Source organism: Pangasianodon hypophthalmus, chromosome 29 (genome assembly GCF_027358585.1).
Source record: "Pangasianodon hypophthalmus isolate fPanHyp1 chromosome 29, fPanHyp1.pri, whole genome shotgun sequence".
Lineage (NCBI taxonomy): Eukaryota > Metazoa > Chordata > Actinopteri > Siluriformes > Pangasiidae > Pangasianodon > Pangasianodon hypophthalmus.
In genome coordinates this window covers 10,535,503-10,561,702 of record NC_069738.1, presented here as the reverse complement: position 1 = coordinate 10,561,702, position 26,200 = coordinate 10,535,503, and the positions used below count along the sequence as shown (strand labels likewise).

The 26,200-nt window shown below is 38.7% G+C and overlaps 2 protein-coding genes across 9 annotated transcripts in view; one reads left to right on the top strand and one right to left on the bottom strand.

Annotated features, from left to right (window-relative positions):
- Nucleotides 1-474: 474 nt before the first annotated feature.
- On the top strand, nucleotides 475-15,116 carry nr1d2b (nuclear receptor subfamily 1, group D, member 2b). Of its 2 annotated transcripts, XM_034301578.2 has the most exons (9): nucleotides 475-993; nucleotides 3,431-3,655; nucleotides 4,008-4,096; nucleotides 4,802-4,835; nucleotides 6,418-6,562; nucleotides 9,479-10,152; nucleotides 10,317-10,502; nucleotides 10,698-10,908; nucleotides 12,859-15,116. In XM_034301578.2, the coding sequence occupies exons 2-9, from the start codon at nucleotides 3,560-3,562 to the stop codon at nucleotides 13,053-13,055; spliced, it is 1,632 nt and encodes a 543-aa protein (XP_034157469.2). In that variant the 5' UTR covers nucleotides 475-993; nucleotides 3,431-3,559; the 3' UTR covers nucleotides 13,056-15,116. The 2 variants fall into 2 exon arrangements, with proteins under 2 accessions (XP_034157469.2, XP_026797999.3); XM_026942198.3 differs by lacking the exon at nucleotides 4,802-4,835 and having other exon boundaries at nucleotides 478-993.
- A 5,370-nt stretch (nucleotides 15,117-20,486) lies between these two features.
- thrb (thyroid hormone receptor beta) overlaps nucleotides 20,487-26,200 on the bottom strand; it is a 119,422-nt gene continuing 113,708 nt past the window's right edge. For all 7 annotated transcript variants that reach the window (XM_026942419.3, XM_026942417.3, XM_026942421.3 and 4 more), the window contains one exon: nucleotides 20,487-24,816. In XM_026942419.3, the coding sequence (XP_026798220.1) occupies nucleotides 24,575-24,816 (242 nt within the window). In that variant the 3' untranslated portion in view covers nucleotides 20,487-24,574. The remainder of the gene's footprint in view (nucleotides 24,817-26,200) is intronic.

The window sequence follows — 26,200 nt, the reverse complement described above, 5'->3', positions numbered from 1 at the left end:
AAAAAGTTGAGAACCCCTGAGCTACAGGGTATAATATTCACACTATTTGATATAAATAGGTTGAATGTGACAGTAATGTTCATGGCTATGCAAATGTACATACGTATTTTTAAAAATACATACGTATTTTTAAGCATGTAAGGCGTACAGACTTTGGGTAGCTCTTTGAGAAGTTCTTTAGTCACAAATTTGCTATAATCTTACTCATCCTGCATCATTTCTTTATTCAGTGATCAGCATTTACTCTATAGGGGATTTCATACTGACATGCAGTCTAACTTTTATAGGCCATGTTAAATCATCTCAAGTCCCACTGCCATGTCCTATATGCATGTTCTAATTTTCTTATCTTACAGTCAGTGTGTCTATGTGTGTGTGTGTGATCTCATGTTGGGGAGCCCTAGAGTGCATGCTGAGAATGGTGCGTTACTTTGCGCTGTGAAAGTGTGTCAGTGGGTTACATTGACACCAATGCACAAGCGGGATGAAGGAGGAGCCGGTGAACTGGGTCACATGGGCCGCAATGAGCACTTTTACTCAAAACACAACAGTCAGCACAGCGCTACAGAGTCGACCTGTTAGTGTAAGCTATCCCTCATCTCTGGACATTCAGGTTCATTTGAATTTGGTTGTCGTTTTATCTGGAAGCTGAAAGAGTCCAGCCGTGCAGCGTTCACTATCCACGAACAAGTGTGTCGAGTCGTTTTGAATCATTCAGCATTTGTGTCGAGGAGCTGTTTAATACTCTGGGAGCTTCAACAGATGGAACAAATCTGAAGAGTAGACATTTAAAACTGGGATATCTGCCTGTTTTTTTAAATTTCAGAGACAAAAAAACAAAAATGTTCGGCGTTTAAAAACCAGTCATCACACAAGCTGGTGACATTTTCATACATTTTCATACAAAGAGCCACCAGAAAGTTTTGAACACGAAAGAAATCCAGGAGAGAAACAACTCTGTGTTGTCGGAAGACATGGAATCAACAAAGGCTGGTAAGATTATTTAATTTTTAATTTATTTTTTAAAATGAGCATGTAGTGTAATTGTTACTTTATAATTCCACTTCCTGTTAAGTAGTCCATCTACTGTTCCCATTACAGCTAATTCCAAAAATATGCATCAATGCTAATTACAAGCACAGGCGTGAACACAAAGTGTTATAACAGTGTTATCGAGGTACTGTTTGGTAGTTTGTGTGCCTACTTTATCATTTTCGACCTTAAAAACCTAACTGGGTTAAGAGTGTCAGTGCTTGCTGTTGTTATAGCCCAAGACATCTGCCTTGGACGGCATTGCAGTTGCTCAATTCACATGGACAGTTCGCCCTAGCCATGTGCAAGTGTGTTTACGCTACCCGTGCGTGCTCTCTGATTGGTCCAAAAGCGCCGTGACGTAGGTATTGCATAATTTTGCACGGCGAGGTGGTGCGGCTCTGAGCTGCGGATACACGTGAGGCGACTACAGTCTGGCTGAGAGGTGACCTACTTCTGAAGTGTGCTCACACACCACTCTGTATCTCTCCCAACCACTTTATGTATGCATTTAGGTCATTTAGGTTTAACTTTTGGGCGGTGTAAAGCTCTAAAAGACAATGTCCTGTTAAGCCAACATCATTTTTTTTTTTTTTTTTGGATGTTGAACATGACTATAAAACAACCCTAATAACACCACATAATGGCTTAAACAATGCAACCATTTTGGATCTGAAAATGTAGCATTTAATTTCATTGTAATATGTATAAAAATCCTTTAGAAACATTTTCAAGTAGCTACAATATTGTCATTAACTATTAAATATTTATTTACAGTAATTAGGCTAGAATTAGAATTTCTTCAGGGAAAAACCTGTTGAATCCTTTCCATAAAAGTACGCCTTTTTATCCACATTTCACCCTTTTCCCATTGAAGCAAACCTTCCTAACCAGAATGTACTTCATCGACTCACGTTTCTCATGTGCTTTCGAGTTGTGATAATTGTAGTCTGTTCAGCTGCACCCTTCTGAAAGGGCAATTATGTAATGGAGTTACCTAACCACAGAGAATGGAGAATTCATTCAGGTTAAACTAGGTGAGAAATAATTAAAGAAAAAAATAAACACAAACAAGCACACACACACAAGTGTAAAACTGATGTGCTTTCTTCCTGAGAGGAGAGCACATTTCTTTTCGTTTCTTTCTTTCTTTTTTTCTTTTTTTTTTAAACTGAGAATTTTCTTACTGTTTGTATGTATAGGATGTTACAATATACTAGTATGATACAATCATTTAACCAGAGGTTCTTAAATGTTTTACAGCCAGGGACCTGAACTGTAAAATAAGATAAGATTTTCGACAGACAGAAAAAACAATAAATATAACAACTTTGATAATGGTAGGTTGTCATTTCCACCACTGTAACATAATTTAAAAAAAAAAAAAATCACAAACCCCCTTTGTAGTTTCACGGACCCCATTTTGAGAACCACTGCTTTTAAAATTATGCCAGATAATAACATACATAACAGTAAGCATTGTATTTATGTCTGATGCATTAACTAATGTAGAGGTGTTTCTAATGAACATACAATACAGATTGATGGAAGTTATTATTATATTTGCTTAGTGTTCAGTAGAGATTTCTGTGCATGGTTGAATTTTATTTATTATATTTAGAACTAATCAGTTGTTAGTAAGAATTGAATTCCTTTTCCCTTGCTCAAAAATTGCAAAAAAGTTCAGTTTTTGATTTTAATATAGAATTTAGGTTCATTTTCGGGTTAAAATAAATGATGTGTGTATTACTGGGTAGCTGGTAACAAGAAGGGTAGATTAGACAGTGCCTGATGTACGGCTAATATGTGTCACTGTGTGCTTTTTTAAAAATAGCAAGAGGTTGACAGTAAAGGAGGACGACACTGTGGCTGAAAAAATCAGCAGGATTTTCAAGGTGCTGCAGTTCTGACCCAAAATTTATTTCTGTATTTGCTGATCCCATTTATTTCATCTTTAATAAAAACAGAATAAGGTTTCAGAGTGCGCATCTTAATTAGAGAATAGTCTGTAGTATAGTTTACTTGTTATTTCCAGGTTCACTCTGTTAACACTGAGTTTACTGCAGTGTCAATTTCTCATATTTGGATTCATGAGTATTTGATTTCTAGACTGTGTGATTAAAAAAAAGTAGAAACAATTACTCGTGAGTCAATTTTTTTAAATAGTGTCTGGAAAAAAGGCATTAATTTTCTGTTTTACTGTGTGCCAAGAAAAACAAAATAAAATAAAATGCTGTTTCCTCGTTTTCCCATTGTCATTTGAAAATGAAAACCGAATGAACGCAACACACACACATCCCCAGTTGTGTATTCAAAGTTGAATTCAGAAGCACAACTGAGCACGCTTCAGAGATTCAAAGAAATCCCTTCACCCCCCACCAATGTTATTCTCCATCAGGGGGCGTTATAGCCTACATCAGCTCATCGAGTTCGGCCTCCAGCCCCGAGTCGTGCCACAGCGACAGCTCCAACAGCAGCTACCAGTTTTCATCCTCTTCACCTAGTGCGTCCTTTTCCACCCGCCCCAATGGACAGCAGGTGGACGTGGCCAACTTCTCCCAGCCTCAGAGTCACAGCACGACCAAGACGCGCTCACCATCTACCGCCAAATCTGGTATCACCAGTGAGTACGCCTACTAAAGATCATTTTTAAAAACCTGTGATCTTTATTAACATATTGTTAATGACCTCTCATTTCTTTTCTCAGTCATTGCCTTAATGTAAATAAGTATAATATGATAGAATAAGTAATAATGAGACAATGAGACATGCTTAAATCCATACATTTGCACCACAGTAGGGTCCACTGCCAAGAACTATATATCAGGTTTAGGTTATTAAGAGATGACAACAATTAACACTCTGTCAGGAAAGCTTATGTTAGCAGCTGAGTGTATTAAATTATTCTGAAAAACAGTGCTTCATGCATAATTGCAGCTTGCTGCTCTATGACTCATATTTGGATGCTCTTGCAGAGATCAGTGGCCTGGTGTTGCTGTGTAAAGTGTGCGGCGACGTGGCTTCAGGATTTCATTATGGTGTTCATGCCTGCGAAGGCTGCAAGGTGAGAAAACACACCTAAAGAAGTCTGAATGTGCGATGCGATATTTCCAACCGCAAGTCCTAAGCATGACATTTTGTTTTGTTTTTTGTGCAGATTAAACAAGATGAGTCAATTCTCAAATTATATATTGCCTATGAAAACCCTGTCTTTATATATATCTTTATGTTAATCTTCATATAACAATAATTAATAATTTCATATTTTCTGTATCTGCATTATTTTCCATATCAGGAGGCAACACATGATGATGTTATAACAATAGACCATGGTTGAGTGTTTGATAATTATTTCACCATTTTAGTGTTTGAAACTGATTGACACCTAACTTTATATGAATGTCATATACAGCCTACTTTCTCCAGCTCTGCGTTTTCCAATCTCTTCATCTTCCTGTCATCTCCCTCCCTCCTTTTATCCTGTACTGAACAGCACATGGACGCTGCCAAATGCTGAACTGCCAAATAATCAACAAAATTCTGTCCCTCAGTTTAAAGCCAGACATTCTTTCTTAATTACAAAACACATTTTTCTAAAATACCCGAACACAAAATCCTGAATATTTGACAACTCTTTACTCTTTATGTCTGTAAAATGGAACAACTGCACTGATCAAATGTGAACACAGCTGTGACAATGTCACAAGAGAAATTGAATATAAATGTCATGATTTATTTATTGATGCATTTATTTACTTTGTACTTTTAGTGTTTACAAGAGGAAAAAAAGGAAAAAAAAAACTGTAAGTGACTGAAATATACACTACACTGTTGTGAGAATGAATGAATGAATGTTGCATAACAATAAGCATTCAGAACAACAGGCAAAATAAAATTCGATTTAAAATTGGTCAGTTTATGAATCAATAAAATTGTTCCCACTCTTTTCTGTTTGGACGAAAAAATTTGTGGACATCACGTGAAGTCTTCTCTGTAGCTGACCAACACGGAAAATAAAAAAAATTAAGCTCAAACCAAGGATTAATGACATTGTGGTCCGGTGTAGCCTGAATTGCATTTCATGATTTTTTGCTTCCTTTGAACAACAGCTTCCTCGTACTCTTGTCATCCTCTCCCCTTTTCATCATCTGTTTAATAGTCTTTCGTCTTCCTTTATGTCTGTCCCCTGCTACTTTGTTCATTGTACAGCACTTTGCAATCCAGGCTCCTTTAGACATTACATGGAACCAATGCATGTGATACACTATTGTGTGGGTTTTACATATGCCACTTTTACATTTTTAGACCCTTGATTCTCTTTTTGACCCCATTTTTCATTTAATGGTGTAATACCAGATTTAAGCAGTTTCTATCTGTAAGAGAGAGAGAGAGAGAGATGATCTAAGACCTAGTTTATGGCTGAGGATGTAAAGACTTTGTAGGCTCCTCAAATGTTTAATGTTTTGTAACCTTTAATGTCCATCCATACAAAAACACAAAATGTTTTTTGTCAAAATCATCAATGCAATTAGCTCAAAAAAAAAAGAGACAAATTTAACAAAAGGAGAAATCTCATTTTAAAGTATTCCAAGTTGAGTATTTTATATGTACAGCAATGAAACACATTAAAACAACTCTTCATATGGATGTCATGGAGTATGGGTTAAAAAAACAATTGTGCTACATCATATTAGAGTAGCTGAGCAGCGCATTCACAGGAAATTGTACGGTGGGTGCTCAATAAACAAATTTAAAAAATGTGTTATTTAACAATCATTGATATTAAGAGGTATTGGTTTGACATTTATGGAAGGAGTCTCCAGTGTCAGCACCATGGGAAAGTTTAAGGATGGAGGACTTTGTGCTTTGTGGTTTTTGTGGTATTAATTTTCACTGTTCATACTAACACATTTTCAACCATAATAAACTCACTAGGTTAAGTGAAAGCTATTGATGCATTCCTGTTTTAAAAGCAAACATTTTCCACTTTTATAAACTCATTGCATAGTAAGTACTTTGTATATTTACTTACAACATGGGCATTGTCGTATTGGACAGTATAAATAGAGTTTACTTTACTAGACTATTCTAAGCTGCTGGCTTGCTGTTTGAAGCCTGTCAAACTGAAGCCTTTCCACAACTGAAAAGATCAACCTGCTTCTCACAGCATTCTTAACTCCAGGAGATGCCAGTTTCTGTCAAAATAGTTTTGGACTTATTTTTATCCCAAAGGTCTGCTGTTTGTGCTCCACACCTGTTTCTCTAACTGTCCTGATGGCCCTGCACCCGTTACTGCCTATGTGGTTACAGCCACCCTGAACACCTCATTATATGTCCCTGGCTGATTTGCTCATTTCCTTTCTTTCCTGCCTTGCTTTCAACCAGGGTTTCTTCAGGAGGAGTATCCAACAGAACATCCAGTATAAGAAGTGCCTTAAGAATGAGAACTGCCCCATCATGCGCATCAACAGGAATCGATGCCAGCAGTGTCGCTTCAAGAAGTGTCTGCTTGTTGGCATGTCTAGAGATGGTGAGCGCACTCAGTCTGTGGTATACGTTTGTATATCAAATAATACTTCTCCAGGACAGGTTTGGGATATGCTTAAACTTTTTGCAAGTGTACACCTTAGCCCAAGTACCCCTTGCTGCAGACCCAAAGGTCCAGGGGGTGGACTCAGACCTGATCCAGCTCCTCCTACCTGGGGCGGAGTCGAACCAAAAGTCCAGGGTGTGAAGAAAATGTGTTTCAGGCTGGTGTGCTTTTTGTTCCATATTGCTAGGGCTGGGTTTATAATAGCAGTTGGACCAGGTCCAGTTCCACCCCCTGAAATTTTTTCACTTCACTTTTCACTTCGCCGATGGAGATGCTTTTCAGATATACCTGCGTTAGTGTAGACTAGGCCTTAATTGTTGCACTATATGCAGGTGACTATGCATACTATAACTTTTTATCAACCAGTCTGAACGCCGGATGGTTTAATAACATTTTATTAGTTAATGCCGATAAAGCTTTACAGATTACGTGTTCATTTAATTGCTGTTTAGTCATATGATTATTATAGTCATTTACCTGACTGCCATTAAGCTAAAAATAGAGTGTTGTAGTCTAGTCAGATTTCAAATGATCATCAGTATATAAGCATCCTTTTGAGACAGTATTCATCTAAATGGTTGAATGATTGGAGTGTACTGATTGTTATTCACAGTAAAACTTAACTGTTTATATAAGAATGCTGTGTCTGACACTTGACTTTTACCATTGCCCCAAATGTTAACTGAAGCAAGTGTCTACATTCTTAAGGCGCACTGACAGATAAAGCGTTAATCCCTACGTCAAGCCATGTCATCTGCATGGTTTTGGCACACTGAGTAGCTAACCGTGCCAAAAAAACCACTTGTTGATCGTGTTTTAAAAGCATTTGGGCTTAACTGTGCTTTTGTGGGAATTCCGCTGGCATGGTTCCTTTTATTGATCAGAACGGTTCTGCCCTACAGAATAAAAGAGGCAGCTGGCAATTGTGGTGTAACGTGTGATTGTGGAAGGAACTCTGAGTACTTACACGGAATGTTTTTATCTGTAATGTGCAGTAAATTAAGGCAGGATGCAAGTGTGTGATCAGAGTGTTGTTTGTTAGAGACAGGCAGATAACATCATACCGTGCATATCCATAATCAAAACTGAGAAAACATAAGCAAGGGTCAAGGCCAGGAAGTACTACACATGGAAACTGAAAGCACTCTCAGATTTAATGAGACTGAAATGAGATGAGACTTGGACACAACTAGACAAGAACATAAGAGGGTTTCAATAGATAAACTAATCAAGGGCTGAACAGAGAGCAGGTGGGCACGATCAGGGAATATACCCCGATACCACAGGACAGATGCAGAGATGTATCAAAATCAATACAAAACGCACATGTTCAAACACAAGCACATGATGTAAACAAAACCACATGATTTATAGCGCATTAAACAATGCCACATGCTGAGATGGGGAATTCATGACAGTATCTCCCATGCTGAAGGACAAGGGTTAAGGAGAAACGGTGAAGAGATGTGGTCTGAAAACTGTCAAGAGACTCAAGTGAGATTTGGGAATATATTCTCCACCTTGTCTAGCTAAACTCGCCTCTGGGAACATATTAAATCTGGCTGTGAAATTAGAAATTGTGTGAAATTAGTAGTTAAGATATATCTGCGCATTAGTATGTTACATGAGTTTTATTGTGAACCCAGTTGTGATGTCACTGACATCCTGTTTTTATCCCTGATATACAGATTTAAAAAAATTGCTTATTGCTCTAGCTCCAGTATTTTTGTCTGGCGGCCTGGAAACCCACCAGATGTCACTGTGATTAAATTCCTGCAAAAAAGACAAAGAAGAAAAATCCGCATATAACATACTTTTGACACCTCTTCTTTAAGAAATGATTAATGATGTCATGAATCATATGAACGAAATGTTTTTATTTATTTTTTAATCTTTAAAGACTATTTTCCTCATGTTGATCATGATCTAACAAACAAACAGTAAAAACAGTCAGATATCCAAAAGTTTGCTAGCTAAGTGTGAATTTCTCACACAGTGAATGTCACAAATGTAGCAAATGGACATAAGCCTAATCATTTCCATCTGTAATCACATACCGGCTGTCAAAGTGTCTGTGACGCTCCAATGCCGGATTCGGAATGAAATCGTTAACTGCATTATTTCCCTTTTCCACTTGGGGCTTAACCTGACTTTAAAACGTTACTTGTGATTGACGTACATGCAAAAGAGAAACATTTCAGTTCAGAAAAGCCTTTAGTTTTAATATGGAGCCTGGATGCTGACAAAAATATATGAAAATGAACTTTATTTTTTTGTTATTTTAATTTATACATATTTTTCAGCTGTGTATTTAATAAATTTGCATTTTTGCAGATGTTTTTTTCTTTGTTGTGAAGTTTTCAAGGTTAAGATTTGCCTTTAAATACATAAAATCTGAAAATGCAGTTTATATTTTAAAAAAAAAATCAGAACCCTGAATACATAATCTCAAAAATACAGATTTTATGAAAATTAATCCATACCCCAAGCAAGCTCAAAACAAAGAAAAACAACCATGACCAAACACACTAAAATGTAAATTGATTAATACACGACAGAAAAAAAGATTTTATTTAATAGAATTTATTAATTAATTTAGAAGTCTCATATATTCTAATATATGTCAGCTTCCAAACTCAATATTTTCAGAATGATATGCAGTGGAAAACATCAGAATTTGCCCATTTGAAGAATTTTCCCAGGACGCTACATGAATAGGAAGCTTGCTAAGAGAGAACAGTTTCAAATATGTCTTTGTTTCAAATGGTTGCAGTATTGTTTTAGCAAGATAATATATTCAGGATGATGGCGTGTAGCACAGTGAACTGCATTGTACTTTTATGTGCTCCCCAGCTGTGCGTTTTGGAAGAATACCAAAGCGAGAGAAACAGCGCATGCTGCTAGAGATGCAGAGCGCCATGAACAACATGATGAACAACAGCCAGCTGCATGGCAGCAGTCCTCCAGTTTCCAGCAGCCAGACTCAGCCTTGTCTGGCAAAGCTCGCCTCTGGGGCCACACCCCATGCTCCTCCTTCCTTCTCTCCTGCCTCTTCCCCTCAAAGCAGCCAATCCGAGTTGAGCAACGATCCTGAGCCTTCGCTCCCGATGGACACAAGCCCAAGTTCTGACTCATCCAGTGCCACAGACAGTGGAGAAGAAGAGGTCATCGGCACAGGGATGAGGACAGGTCACGAAGTCGAACGCATCATGGAGGACACACACGAGGTCTGGAACCATCATAACAACATAGCTACAGTAACACGCCAGCGCCCACGTTTACACTGCTCTCCTCAGGATCCTCGTGAATCACCACAGGAAGATAATTCTCTCAGCCGGTGCCCGGTTAGAGTGAGCAACAGTGCCTCCAGTGCCCAGTGCCATGTCCAGCTGCTCGCCAATGCTGATCCCAGTCACTGTTCTGCCTCTGTTATTGGCCAGTCGCTCCGGGCGCACAACTCCAACGGAACCCGAGCCAGTGGGAGCTACGCTGGTCCAGCATGGAGTGGAGGCAACAGGATGCATCTGGTGAGTACATCTGCCTTCTTAAAGGAAATGTAGGAACAGTACTCAATTTTTTCAAAGTATACCATACAATTTTTACGTTAGATTTACGTTACTAGTTAGTAAACTAACATGCATTTGCCACATGGGTCATTAAATTCCAAAATGTCTGCTGCTTCCTGTACCAGGTGTGTCCCATGAACACTTCTCCCTATGTGGACCCACATAAATCAGGCCACGCTATCTGGGAGGAGTTCTCCATGAGCTTCACTCCGGCTGTAAGGGAGGTGGTGGAGTTTGCCAAACGCATCCCCGGATTCAGGGAGCTGTCGCAGCACGACCAGATTAGTCTCCTCAAAGCGGGTACTTTTGAGGTATGTGCTTCTCAAATGTTTAGTTAACTTTATTATTTATTTAACTAGATACAAGGGTTTCAAAACTCAGGGTTTGGTTTTTATCCTTGGTGTGTATATAGATATAGATATATAGATATATAGATATATAATGTGAGCATATGACATGAGTTATGTTATGTATAAAAATGCGAATGTGATGTATTCCTGGGGCAGGTGCTGGTGGTACGTTTCGCATCATTGTTTGACGTGAAGGAACGCACTGTGACCTTTCTGAGTGGGAAGAAGTACAGTGTGGAGACACTGTGCTCTATGGGTGCTGGTGACCTGCTCAACTCTATGCTGGATTTCAGCGAGAAGCTGCGTGCTCTGGACCTCAGTGAGGAGGAGATGAGCCTTTTCACTGCTGTTGTACTCGTCTCTGCAGGTACTATTTACATCCTATTTTGTCATTTCCCCTCGCACTCTGACAGACAGATAATACATGCCTGCATCCATACACACAAACATCATTCATCCTATTAGGAAAATGCCGTTGGTGCAGCAGTGAAGATAAATCCAAAAATCAATTACAGTCCGAGTAGTGATCAACAGCCAGTAACAAATCAAAACAAAGTAGAAAATAAGTAGAAAAGTAGTAAACTAGTAGTAATCAATACTACGCTATTCCCACCCCTCTACACATGAATGTACTTGCTTCTTATGATTGTATAGCTGCTTAGGCATTTTCACACTAAACTAAACAGGTTTCACAACATAAATTGTAAAAAATTACACGATCACATGATTTCCCATTCTCGTTCTGTCTTACTTCCCATCCCAGAATTATCTATGAAAGCACAATGAGAAAAGGTCAATTTTTTTTTAGACAGGATACTCTATGTTTAAATAATTATACGTCTATAACTGAACAGTGTAAACATTTTACATAACAGGTTCCATTAACTCCCATTATTTAACATGTTAGTGAACAACTAACATATTTAAACAATAAACCAAATTAGCCATATAATCAGAATCTGCATAAACCAACATTTATCCTGTTTATACATGAAATTAAGATACGAAGCAACACCTTAATTAACAGTTGGTTGCAGTTGGTAATTTGTAAAATTAAGAACTGAGGCTGAAAAGCAAATTATAATATTTATACCCAGAGATCAGAGTTGAGTATATTATCGTCATTTATGAACATGCTCTAATTTAATTTTTGCTAATTTATGTGAATTTATTTTTAGTTATGGACTGAATACACGCAGGTGTGTTTTATTAACATTCAAACAAATATCAACTAATACATGTGTAACTTTGTAAAACCTTACTTATGGTTTATTAATGAAAAATCCATAATTTATTAATTAATGCAGTAAATATTGTTAGTTTAGGAAATGTAAAATGTTACCATTTGTCCATATAGTACACAATAATAGAAGGGATTTATTTATAATCGCACTATCCATTGCACCCAGATGAGGATGGGTTCCCTTTTGAGCCTGGTTCCTCTCAAGGTTTCTTCCTCATGTCGTCTCAGGGAGTTTTTCCTTGCCACCGTCACCACTGACTTGCTCATTAGGGATAAATTCACATATTTACAATATATTTTTTGTGAATCCATTTATTTCTGTAAAGCTGCTTTGTGACAATGTCCATCGTTAAAAGCACTATACAAATAAAATTGAATTGAATTGAACCGTGACACATGACACTGTAAGATGGTGTAAGTGTTTTTTAGACAAAGTACAATTTCTCTGCACTGCTAGCTTAAAAAAACAAACAAAAAAAAAACAGAAAACCCCCAGTAATCTGACATCTGATTCATCTCACTAGTTATCAGGTTTAGTAGAGGTTTTTTTTAAGCAGAGAAATCACCAAACTGTACTGGACTCCAGCCCTCCAGGAAATAAAAAATGCCACTTTAAAAAGGAAATAAATGCAATGCATATTTAACACAGTAAATGCAATTAGAGAAAATAAAAACAGCAAAAAAAAAAAAAAAAAAGGTTATAGTATATACACTGCAAAAGTGATGCAAGTGAAGTTATCTAATATTTTTCATTACGAGATTATTATATAACAAAGATAACATCATTAATGATATTTCTAGACACATTTACTAATTTCAGGCTTAAAACTGTTTAAATCTATAGTCAGACAATTTTTCTTCTTTCTAGAAATAAGCACTTAAAATAAGCAAAAATATCTGCCAAAAGGATATTACCATTTTAAGCTTGAAATGAGTACAAATATTTAAAATAGGCTTAGTAACCTTATGAGCTAATAAATAGGAATGTTAGTTGAATTTGGCTATATACAAGATACAGTATTAATACTTGCAAAGGTTTAAGAAACTGATCCCAACACACTGGTGTTTCCTCAGACCGTTCAGGCCTGGAGAATGCAAAGTCAGTAGAAGCGCTACAGGAGTCACTGATCCGCGCCTTGCGCAGCCTCATCACGCAGAGCCACCCGAATGAGAGTGCCATCTTTACCAAGCTGCTTCTCAAACTGCCTGAGCTCCGCTCGCTCAACAACATGCACTCGGAGCAGCTCCTGGCCTTCAAGGTCCAGCCATGAAACGCAGTTCTTCTCCTTCTGTAACTGTGCTGTCCTTTCACCACCAGAACCTCCAGATTCTGTACAAATCAAATCTTTCCACCTCACAAATTGGAGGCCTGATGTAGAGGTGGAAGGGAGCAACAAGTTGAGCTCAGTGTACTGTAAAGGTGTAAGGTGTGAGTTTTGTGATAAAGTAGGACTGAAAAGGAAACAAAATACAGAGGGGCTGTGATTCTTGGGAGAGACTATGTGTGCGTATGCAGTCCTCTTTCAGAGGCACCTTCTTGAACTTCATTTTAGACTTAAACTGTTTAACTGTCTGTGCAATATGTGACCCATGTTTACTGTTCATGTTTTGGTCTTTTTATGGTTCGAGAGATGCTGCTGTCTACATACTGCAATGCTGTGTATGATGGTGGATATAGGTACCATAGGAAAATGTTTCTTTCACTTAAGTAGTTGGTGCCTATCACAAACCTATATTTTTTTTGGAGTATGGTAATGGCGGGATATTTCCTTACATGCTTTGTTACGCTAAACACAAGTAAAGGAAAGCTAGTACCAGAGATAAGATGAATAAGATGAATGTGGAAGAAGCTGCTAAATTCAAGCTTTTTATTATAATGGGTTGTAAAATGGTGCAGTGTCACTGTTTTTACCTACAGAAAGAGATAAGAATGTTTAACAGATTATATATATATATATATATATATATGTATTTTTCCTAGTTGAGTACTTCTAGCTGAGTAAAAGGACGTTCATTTTTAGTTTAGCATAATGGTGCAGCTATGTATATGTTTTGTGAACAATAGGACTATATTTGGTAGAATTGAATAAAAAAACGCTCTGGCAGTGTTTCTACGTTACAGGGATTTAGAAACAAACTTGATTAAGTTAGTAGCCTGCATGCACTGTCCAGTGATTATCAATGGGACCCAATCAAAACATTCTGAAAATTAAGTCAAACACTCCCTGATGGCTGACACTATCGGATTGTATATATAAGGACAGAATTTATCAATGCTAAAAATTAGAAAACATTTTTGTCTCTTTTGCTGAGGGGTTAGGTATGAAAACTAGAGTGAGACATTAGTCCTGGCTGATGTTTTTTTACTTATTCAAGTAGTGATTTCAATTCTGGACAGATGGGTGACAAATTAAAGGAAAAACCGGTGGCTCTGTTATGCTATCGGGGCATTTTGATGGCATGGTCTGGGTCTACATGTCCAGTGGGAGGGAAGGGTCATTTCCAATCAATACAAAGTCTTTTTCTGACTGATCACCTTAATGCTATGATGAAACATCTCCACCACCAACATCAAAACCTGTTGGAAGGATGGTGTTCATCCTTCCAGTACAGTTCCTGAGACTCGAACAATCTATGTCCAGGTTTACTGAAGCTGTTCTGGCAGCTTGTGGCGGCCTAGCACCAAAGGCACTTTATGTTGTTTTTTTCCCTTTAATTTGTCACCTGCCTGTATTTCAGTTTTGTTATCTTATTTTTCTTTTTTCTGGTCAAGTATGTTCAGTACAAATCCTTGTAGAGTTATTTTTGGCTCAGTTTTCAATTAGTTGTGCAACATACAAGCATATCACATGACAGACCGAGAGGGAGCTTGGAGCAATCACAGGAGACAAACAAGGTACTTGAGCACGTATTCCATTTTCTGACTTGTGCTATCACTTGAAGAGGGATAAGACTGTGTAAGCTGAAAATATTCTTATCTGATTTTTGGTTTGACTGAAATATCAAACTTACCTCATAATGATTGTAGTGTTGTTGACACTTGATTGTATTTGCAGTGAAGAGAATAGCAGTGGCAGTGAAGATGTAGTTTTTCAGTCATAGTAGTGTTGATTACATTAAAATTTCCTTGTAGTTTGTGTCCTGAGGTACTGACTGCATTTAAGCTTCCTCTCAGTATCCATCTTGAGCATCTGTCAGCACTGGATTGCCAAAAGCTGGTCTGTACTGGTTTTTATTTGTGAAAATGTTGCAAAATACCTAGATTTATATGTGTAAGATATATATACAGATAATATATATTACATATAAAATAAAAACTATAAATAAAACTCTTCCTTCTGATGTGTTCACTTCATTCACAAGTTTTTGCCCACGGCATATGGGCTCCAGCTGTACAATGATAACCCACTTCTGAAATGCCCATAACTCCAGCAAGCTTAGCGGGATCACTGCTGTCAGTCCTAGTTTTCTCAACCCATGCCAGAACTGCACATGTGGCGCTGGCACAAGCATAATATTATCCACAGTATATTGGTGTAGCATGAGGCTAGATTCACTGGGAATACTAAACTACATTGGTTAATTTACAAAGTGAACTGATAAATTAATTTAAATAAAAGACAGGACTAAGAAAGCGCAAAAGGTTTTGCCCGAGTGCTTACATTCTCACTTCACAATTAAGGCATATGTAATGAAGAAGCTGAGCCTGAGGCATTGTTAACCATAAATCTCAAAAGGTGATTAATGATTATTCATTAGGCGAAGCAGACAGATGGAGCTCAGTAACTAGAAATGAATTTAGAATAGAATAAAATAGAATAAACCATAAAAGATCAAACCAAACATAATAGAATACAAAAAACAGAGGAGAATGCTTAGCGTTCACTTTATTAGGAACACCTGTACACCTGCACATTCATGCAGTTATCTAATCATGTGGCAGCAGCACAGTGCATACAGTCATGCAAATACAGGTCAAGAGATTCAGGTAATGTTCACATCAAACATCAGAATGAGTAAAAAGTGTGATCTCAGTGACGTTTACTGTGGCATGGATGTTGGTGCCAGATGGGCTGGTTTGAATATTTCATAAACTGCTGATCTCCTGGAATTTTCATATACAACAGTCTCTAGAGGTTACACAGAATGGTGTGAAAAACAAAAAACATCCTGTGAGTGGAAGGTCTGCAGGACCATTACAGTTTCCATTAAAAACCAATACGAACTTTATGAGGGTTTCTATTTTTTTTTTTTCAACAGGGCAGTCTTTCTTGTCCAATAGCAGACCACAAGCAAGTTTATTAAAAAAAAAAAAAAAGTTAAGATAAGGAGTGCTCTCCTGACGCAGAAATCATGCGCAGAAAGCAGATAGATCAATGTCAGTATACAGCCATTACATTGTTCTTTGTTTGTATTCCTGCTTTCTCATGCTATAATTAAGCTCATTCGATCATGCAACTGACACAAAGACAGCCAAACAGAAGCCTCCAACCAGAAACCATACCAATCTTAACAACCCAATTACAAAGTATGTTAAAGTCCTTTTAAATGTCATCATTGGTGAGTCTGAATGTTTTCATTAATATGCAGCACTGACTGTATTATATGCTTTACTGCTGGACTGTTTGATGATAGATTATACAGCACTGACTGCTGGACTGTTTGATGATAGATTATGCAGCACTGACTGCTGGACTGTTTGCTGATAGATTATGCAGCACTGACTGCTGGACTGTTTGCTGATAGATTATACAGCGCCAACTGCTGGATTATTGGCCGAAGTCCTAACCTAGCGCCAATTCTGGACTATTTGCAGAAGTTCAAATGCAGTTCCGTCTTCTAGACTGTTTGCTGAAGCCCTAAATTAGTGCCGACTGCTGGAATGTTTGCTGAAGTCATAACACAGCTCCAACTGCTGGACTATTTGCTGAAGTCCTAACACAGCACCATCTGCTGGACTGATTGGGGGCATATTGTGAGTATTTGGTAATCAATCTGAGGTGGTCCTTTTGTTGGTGTTTCCATGTTGTTCTAAGCAAGCAAAGCGAGAAAGCAGCTGTTGCGTTTGTTGGCGAGTGAGGCATCCATGTTGGGTGGGGAGGCATCTTTCCTTCTGCTATCTGTAATGATCTAACACCTTGCCATATATGTCTTGTGCCTGTATTCTTGAAGTGATCCTCAATCTGCTGCCTGTAAGTGGTCTTGGCCCTGGCGGCGCTGTATGCTGTGGTATAACCTGATTTGAAGGCAGTGTTGGCTTTCAGCAGAATTTTGAATCTAGGGCATCACTTAAGAGTCTGGTAAACTGTGCAGCATCTTGATATATGAACTGCAGATTTCACAACCAAAAACCTTTAACAATATGTGTAGGAATTTAGTGCAGGTTTTAGGACACCTTAACAAAGCTGAGTGATTTTACATTTTAGGGTACTTTATTTTTTATTTGATCAAAGTTTTATAGCTAGTGTGTAATTTTTTGCAGTTTTCATTAGACTCAACCAAAAATTTAGTGTTTTTGTATTTACATCACTTTTTCAATTAAAATGGCTGTGCAGCTATGGTGACAAAAACAAAATACAGATACTTTCTAAAATTAAAGTTTTTTTGTTTTTGTTTTTTAAATTAAAGCATCTTAAAACCCATATTTTGTTTTTACAACAATTTCTAAGCAGCAAAGTCAAATAGGCTGCAAGGCTGGAGCACTGATCTCTTGTGAAAGCTGGTGGCAGATGGCAGCCTGGAGCTATGCGAGAACACAGTGAGCTGAGTCAGGCTCTCAGAACAGCAGGATTGCTGGAAGCTGCCCCATTTACAATCATCTGTGACCAGTTCAGTGAAATATATCAGAATGCCTTTATCCTTTTCCAAAATCAGTTTGGTTATTCCTATTTGAGTTACTTTTAGTTGGTGCCTGACCTCATTCTTGGTCTTCTCATTCTCCTCTGACCTCACTGATCAACAAAACCCTTCTGATGTTTAACTGAAGTGGGATTTTATGCATTGTGCTTCTGCCATATGATTGGCTGATTGGATAGTTGCAAGAATATACGTGTTCCTAATAAAGTGGCCTATGAGTATGTTTGCTTTGCAGTTTTTGAAGGTTGAAGTTGCAATGCTGAGCCATTAAACACTGCATTACTGATAGAAATTGTGTGTTTCTATCAAGATTGCCAGATCATATCTCACAAGTATGGGACAGTTTTCTTAATCCAACTGATCTGGAAAAAATATTATTTTGCTGATAATTGGTTTAGAAATGTCCCCATTAGAGATGGTTTTCTGTCAAACGAGAAAGATTTAATTTGATTTGCTTAAACAGTCAAGTCAATCTGGCAACCCTGATTTCTACTTGACCATTAGTGCTGTAACAGTGTGGAAATCTTAGATATGGAATGAATTAGAGTAGATTTGTCATTGTTTATGTTCCTAGCCAACATGCCCATGTGGGCTCCATATGGCTTTAGTGATGGGCTGGCTTTTGGCTCCAACTAGGCCACACAAAAGGGCCCATAAAATTGAACCGTGGGCTCTATATGAACCCCATTTTTGTGAGACAGTGTGTGGGCCACTAGTGAGGCCTAGGTAGGCTACAAGTGGGCCACCATCCCCTAGCCCCACATAGGCCCCTTATATTATTATAATGATGTGGCAAGTTGTGGGGCCCTTATGGGCGAGATGCACAGGAAACCTGGGTCCGGAAACCTGAATATCTTATTGTGTGAGGCGTTTGTATTTAAAGAAACATGAATTAAGATACAAAATGAGGTAAGTCAGTTTGTATAAGGTAAATAATATTTTTATTGCACTGTGAAGTCATCCATTGTATATATATTTATATACTTATATATTCTCCCATTTCCCACCTAAACTAATACTGTTTCCTTTTCTGGACAAAACGTAAAGTGTAAAATGGAAAACGTAAGGACAGACTTATTTATGAGCAAGTTGCCAAGAATTTCTTTATTGTTGAACATGACTTCATGACTGAATATTGCCTGTTCTCCAAAATTCAACTTGAAGAATAATCTACCATTTCTGGGGTGGCCATTAGGGTGGGCAGCGTAAACTGCAAATTTCTGAGGACTGCAATGTTCACTGCATTACAGAAATCTGCAATTGCCATGTGCAACCATAAGATGTCAGCAGTGTATAAACAGTGTTAACAAACCAGTTGTTTGTGTGAAATGAGGTCAGCTACTCAGCCAGATCCAGTCTATCCACAGAAAAAAGCACAGAAATAAAAAGGACTCATTTTTGAGTAAAAACTAATAAAAATATAGTTTTATTGGTCAGTCAAATACTTTTAAATTTTTTTTAAAAGTTTTTTTACAACTATAAACACAAGATTTTGAAAAGACATTACAGTTAGCAAAAAATGAGATCATGCTTGTTAAATGTTTTGCTACGTTATTTTAGATTTATTCCTCATAATTTACATGATGTAATATTTCTAATTCATGATTACAATATTAACCAGATAAGGATCAGAGGGAAAACAAACAGAATGTTTGCTTTAGGAAAGAACGTGTGGGTTGGACTGCCTTGTCAGAGATAGCTTGGTTATATTAAACTGTTTAGCCCAGAGGGACTTCAGCATACACAATGTTCAGCTGATTTGCTATAAAGAGACTGGTTCCCGCTCATGAAATTACATTCTGTTAAATATGAACCTGACCTCACATATATGTGGATACCTGTCCAGTCACACCCATATTTTCTTGTTTAACATCCCCTTCCAGATTTATTCCCCCTCTGCTGTTATAATAACCTCCACTCTTCTGGGAAGGATTTCCACTAGATTTTGGAGCATGGCTTTGGGGATTTGTGCTCATTCAGCTACAAGAGCATTAGTGAGGTTGGGTACTTATGTTAAGTGAGGAGGTCTGGGGTTCAGTCGGTGTTCCAGTTCATCCCAAAGGTGTTCAGTGGGGTTGAGGTAAGGTTTCTGTGTCTTCATGGAGCTCGCTTTGTGCACTTATAACAGCAGAGGGGGAATAAATCTGGAAGGGGATGTTAAACAAGAAAATATGGGTGTGACTGGACAGGTATCCACATATATGTGAGGTCAGGTTCATATTTAACAGAATGTAATTTCATGAGCGGGAACCAGTCTCTTTATAGCAAATCATTGTCATGCTGGACCAGGTTTGGGCCTCTTAGTTCCAGTGAAAGGAAACTGTAATGCTACAGCGTACAAATACATCCTATACAATTGTGTGCTTCCAACTTTGTGGCAACAGTTTGGTGAAGAACAACATATGGGTGTGATGGTCAGGTGTCCACATACTTTTGGCCAAATAGATACCTGTTATTAACATTTATTATCCATTTCCAAAGATGTATTCTTAAGATATATGTGTGTCTGTTATCTTCTGGTTTTGTCCACTGCCTGCCCATTTGGATGTAAATGTGCATTTGCTCTTGATAACAATATGTAATTGTTTAAACGCAAATAATGACAGCAAATATGGACTACTGACTGTTACAAATTATTTGGTTTGGTATAAACATGGTACAATAAAAGGCCTCAGAACTGACATCAGCAACAAGAAGTCAAAATGTCAAATGTCAAAACTTTTATAGACGCTTTCTTGCCTGTAGTCCTTATAGCGACCTCTTGTGGAGATTCTTTAGCCTGCTAAATGTCAGGGAGATGGATGACATGTAAGCAGGCAGCCAGGTCTATACAAACACAACACATCTTCCAAGCATTTCTCAAACCATCTTTATTCCCAGAGCCAGTTTATTTTAAATACAAACATTACCATCGTCATCATTCTCATTCGTCATCAGTTCTTTCGCTGTTATTTTTACATTCACCATCAGTCATCAGATACAGGCTTGTGATCTTTAGTGCAACTTTTCTTGCAGGGTACCCAAATTGCATCATGGCTTAAATCTGCAAAATTTAACTTTAATTCCAGGCTTCACTGTCTCACAGTGGCCTTGTGCAACACATTAAATGCAGTTTAAAAATCTCAACCTTTTACATTTAGACTCACCTTTTTTTTCTCACTCATCTTCACAGTAGGACAGAAGGATTTACCGTGAAGCTATAGGTCTGTGGGTTTGTGAGCTAACAGACATTTTAGGAAAAAAGTCCCAGGATCACACTGGACACTCATTCAGATTAGATTGCTAAACTTAGTTTAGCACTCCCTTAAATTAAATCCACAGTTAGCTCATTCACCTTGTAAACCAGCCTCACTGTACACCCTGCGATCTGCATGATATCAAATAAAATTTGTTGCCTAAACAATATGACAAAGGATAAACAGAATGCATTATCCGAGACTGTTCTTAAATGTACCTCACCTGAATTTAGTTTAGACAGTTGAAGAGGGAGGTAAGTGCTATATTTTACTATAAAGGCCTTGGGATTATTGGGGTAGAGGTGTGTGTGGGACCGTTGTTATTCCCAACCCAAACGAATTCTGACCAATCCTGCTCACTCCCACAGAAAGTTTGACGAATCCTTCCTGCTCCTACAGAAAGTTTGACGAATCCTGCATGCCCCTACAGAAAGTCTGATTATTCCAGCCTGCTCCTGCAGAAAGTTTCACCAATCCTGCCTGCTCTTTCAGTAAGTATGTCTAATCCCACCTGCTACTGCAGAAAGTTTGACCGGTCCCACTTGCTCCTACAGAAGGTTTGACCAATCCTGCATGCTCCTGCAGGAAGTTTGACTAATCCCACCCACTCCTGCAGAAAGTTTTTAAGTTTTTCGCTCCCACAAAACATTTGACTAATCCTGCCTGTTCCTGCAGAAAGTTTACCAATCACACCTGCTTCTGCAGAACATTTGACCAGTCCCGCCTGCTCCCGGAGAAAGTTTGACCAATCCCCCCACACCTGCAGAACGTTTGAGTAATACCACCAACTCTCACAGAAAGTTTGACTAATCCCACCTACTCCTGCAGTGTTTGACCAATTCTGCCTGCTTCTGCAGAAAATTTGACTAATCCCACTCACTCGCAGAAAGTTTGACCAGCACCACCTGTTCATGCATAAAGTTTGACTAATCCCATCCACTCCTGCAGAAAGTTTAATTGATTGCACCTGTTCCTGCAGAAACGCTGACAAATCCTGCCTGCTCCTGCAGTATGACTAATCGCCCTGCTCCTGCAGAAATTGTGACTAATCCCACCTGCTCCTGCAGAACTTTTGCCTAATCCTGCCTGCTCCTGCAGAAATTCTGACCGATCACATATGTGCTCACAGAAAGTTTGACTAATCTCATCTGCTCCAGGAAAAAGTTTGACTAACCTCACCTGTTCCTGTGGAAATTTTGACCAATCACACCCGCTTTCACAGAAAGTCTGACCAATCCTACTCACTCCCACAGTAGGTTTGACCAATCCTGGCCCTTCCTGAAGAAAATTTGACCAATCTCATGTCTTTCTGCAGAAATTTGGACCAATCCCGTCTGCTTCATGATATTTTTAAACTGGTTGTGTTGCCCAAAATATAAACAAATTTAAGTACTTGTTTAAACACAATGGCCCTGTCCAGAATAAAACAGTTACTGAAAGATGGATGAATGAATGCAAATAAATGTGATAAAAAATACACTTCCATGTTAAAGAACGTGGCCTTTATTTGTTCTACGAGCTTCATATCAGACTACCTGCAACTTGGATTTTGTTGGGCCCCATGGGAACCCAATCCCGATACACACCTCTATTCATGGGGCATTCATTCAGGATGAGTTGCTTTCTGACACTAACTGGCTCATTCTTTTTGGAATGGTGAGAAGTAACACTGGAAAGAATTCACAAATAACTCTGTCTAACATATTTAACCACCTTATCGACAGTAAGAGATTTTGCTAGGCTTCTGAGAATAGAACTTTATTATCATTGTTGGTGAAATGGGGAAATTTATCATTATATGCAAATCTGTAAAAATATCTGCAGAAAATATACAACTTTCATACTGTAAAATAATGCATTTTCACCTCTTCACTGTAACTGTAAATGGACAGCTCTCTCTGTACATCCAGATGGGTGGATCTGCAACCTGGGATGACGTTTGGCTCTGTCTCAAACCACATACTACCATACTTAATAGTGAGTAAAACTAGTAAACTGCCTGTGTTGTCGATCTGTTTTGACACACTATATAGTATAGTACTATGTGGAGCATGAGAGTTTAATACATGACCTTAATGGAAGTGTTCATACAATCATAGCTAATGGTGAATGGTCGCAACCTATTAGCATGATGTCATTTGCATAATGCTAGCAGGTGGCTACTCGAGTGCATTCACTGTTAGCAGTACTAGAATTTCTGCCTGAACTATTCATTGAATACCAGCTGAACATCTCTGTTGCACCTTTCTCTCTGTCCCTCACCTCGCATCCTGATTGTCTGTGCATTTCCTCTGAGTCTGTGCTTTGTGTGCACATACTAGTGAGTGTGTGTGTGTGTGTGTGTGTGTGTGTAGTCATAAATAAGCCGAAACACTGGAGCAAATCTATTGCTTACGAAAGGCATCACTTTTTACAGAGAAAATCAAGCTTGAGGCAAATTGTTGCGGTTGTTTTTTTTTTTTTTTATACAAAATGACCAGTTATCATTATTTCCTAATGAACGGTAGAGGTATGTGATGTGAAAAATGTTTCGCAGTACAATATGATGTCAGAGGATGATGTCAGAGGATGATGTCACTTAGGGAAAAAAAAGAACATAACAAAAAAGACAAACTGAAAGTGTCTCCTCGACATATCCTCTATACCTCAGAGGTCACATTGTGTTATGAAGCAGTGGGCCGTTCATGCCTCACTACTCACTGCTCTGTGTGTGTGTTTGTGTGTGTGTGTGTGTGTGTGTGTGTATGAATCATCCAAATTCTGAGGCTGACTGAAAAGAGGTATAAATAGACAAACTCATAGCACCAACAAGTCCGAGCGGATACATCACCTTTGCCTAACTTGTGAAAATATATAAAAGGGATAAGAGTTCCTACGAGGTAAAGAGACAGTCACAGACGGTCCGGCAGAGTGAAGGATCTGAAGTTGGATGGGCATAGAACGGGAAAAACATGCCTTCGGGAACACATGTTGTAGTAATCCTCAATTTTTTTGGCACCTAAACAGTGGCAATCTTCAATGAAAGCATATTTTGGCGTCTAGATAAGCTTCTGCGTGCTTTGATCTGTCATAGTTTCGTGGGAAATTGCACTCATTACCTCTTACATTACATCCTTTCTGTGTTCTGATGTTTTGTGAACAGTGCATGAGAACTCATCTTTGTGTGTGTAAACTTGTGAATGAATGAAACTATTTTCTCAAATCACTTTCTCAATCCGAGTTCATGTAGGTAGTGTGAAAATCTTAAGGAGCAGAGGTTCATCTTGTGTGCAGGTTTTTTATCTTTCCCTAAGTGGGAGACAGATCTGATTTCTACTAGATGTGGAATGTTGCATGATACAAATGCATAGATCACACAACCGAGTGCGTGATGAGCCAACGCCAGCGACTAGTAGATATACTCACTCACCAAACTGTACAACAAAAATACACCTCGAGTAACTGAGAACAACAATGTACAAGACAGAGAGAGAGAGAGAGAGAGAGAGAAAGAGAAAGAAAAAAATGCTATTCACATGTACCCGCATCGTAAAAGGAATGGTCCGTCTAGAAATGAGGGCCGAGAGCTACTTTTAAATCTGTGGAATGCAACGGCACTCAGTAGTGAGAAAACAGAGTTCATTGAACATGTCCGAAGGGGGCTGGGTGTGGTTAAGAGCCACTGGCGTATGGTGTCACATGATGATGGGCGGGTTTGGTCAGTCCTCAAACACCTCAAGGAAGAGGGGAGGAAACAGCTCGGTGGGACACTCGACCTTCATGTGCAGGAAGCGGCTGGCGTGGCAAGCGCCGATCATGCGCAGGTCTGTCACCTTCATCAGCAGCTTGGGCCAGAAGTGCGCCACCTTGTGCTTGCGATAGTTGACGTAGTGCTCGAAGGCCAGCAGGAACTCCTCCTGGCAGCGCTCGATCCGGTCCATGCTCGTCAGTCCCGGACGATCTGCAAAGGACATAGAATATTAACAATCTGAAAATATGGAATCCAGCAGGGTGCGGAAACATTTGCATTTGCTTACGTGGTCAACTCCAGAATTGTTGCAATCCTTCATTAAAAATGAGCAAAACAATATAAAAAAATTTGTAACATGCCATCTTTTTGGATTTTCCGCTGATTTTCTCTCTAATTTCGTCTTCGCCACACCACCAGTTAGCTCTCCCCTATCATACGACAGCTAACAACTCAAGAGAGTGAAGGCTAACACATGCTTCCTCCGAGACATGTGAAGCCAGCCAACCGCATTTTTCATGCCTAGGGCGGCGTAACATACTTGGCAGAAAGCACTATCTGCCCCCTTCCACATGCATGAGCTCACGGACGCACGTGGTTGAGTAGTGTGGCTGTGATTGACAGGGGGCAGGGAGCACGCCATCCCTCCCACCCAGAGAGCCAATTTTGCCACTGGTGATGGCTGTGGCATCATCATCATCATCAGGATTTGAACTTGCGATCTCTGGCTGAATGGGGCGAACACTAGCATTTTAAGATTTATTTTAACACAGTACATTTTACACGTGCAAGTTTGCAGGTTAATTCTGCAAAGCCGGTTTGAGAATTATTAGCACTTAACTTTCCAGTTGTAGTTCCAGTGATGTTTGGAGGTACATTCTTTCTTGAAATGCTTCCAAACACTTTGCTAGAAAGGTAGTGTCTAATAGTTTATTTTGAAGCTTGACAACTCCAAGAATCAAATAAACTTTAACTGTGAAACTGGGAGCTTTGGGGTCTTGTTTTCCTCTCTCATCAATCCTCCTCACTCAGTGTCTCAGTGTTGTTATTCGCTCACAAAATATTAACTCTGAGTAGCCAATAATGCTTAAACAGTTTTTTGCACAAAAATGCACTACCTAAGTAATAATCCAGACAGATGACGAACTATAGGAAAAATCAATATAAAGTGCCTTAGTAAGACGTTGGGTCAGGACAAGTCGCCAGAACAGAATCAGTGTGGCTTGGAATCAACTGTACAATTCTCGAGGAATGAAAACTATCCTCTTGGTGTACGGCGTGCACTCGCCCAATTGTCGTGATTATGGGATTCATGACCATATCAATTTTTTCACATCTCTGTAAACCAGTGCCTATGATGTTTGCACTGAACTGTGCATTGATCTTTGTTAATGAGAGGTTTATGCACTACAGCCCTACTAAAATATTCCTCGCTAAAGACTGTTTGTCCTGCATTGACATTCTCAGTCACCTTAAGAAGAGCTGCTCTTCTGTTTTTCTTTACATATTGCACTAATGCATGAATATTACTGCCATTGAATGTGTGCTTTGGACTCTCTATTTTACTGATAACTTTCCCCTAGACCTAAATACATAT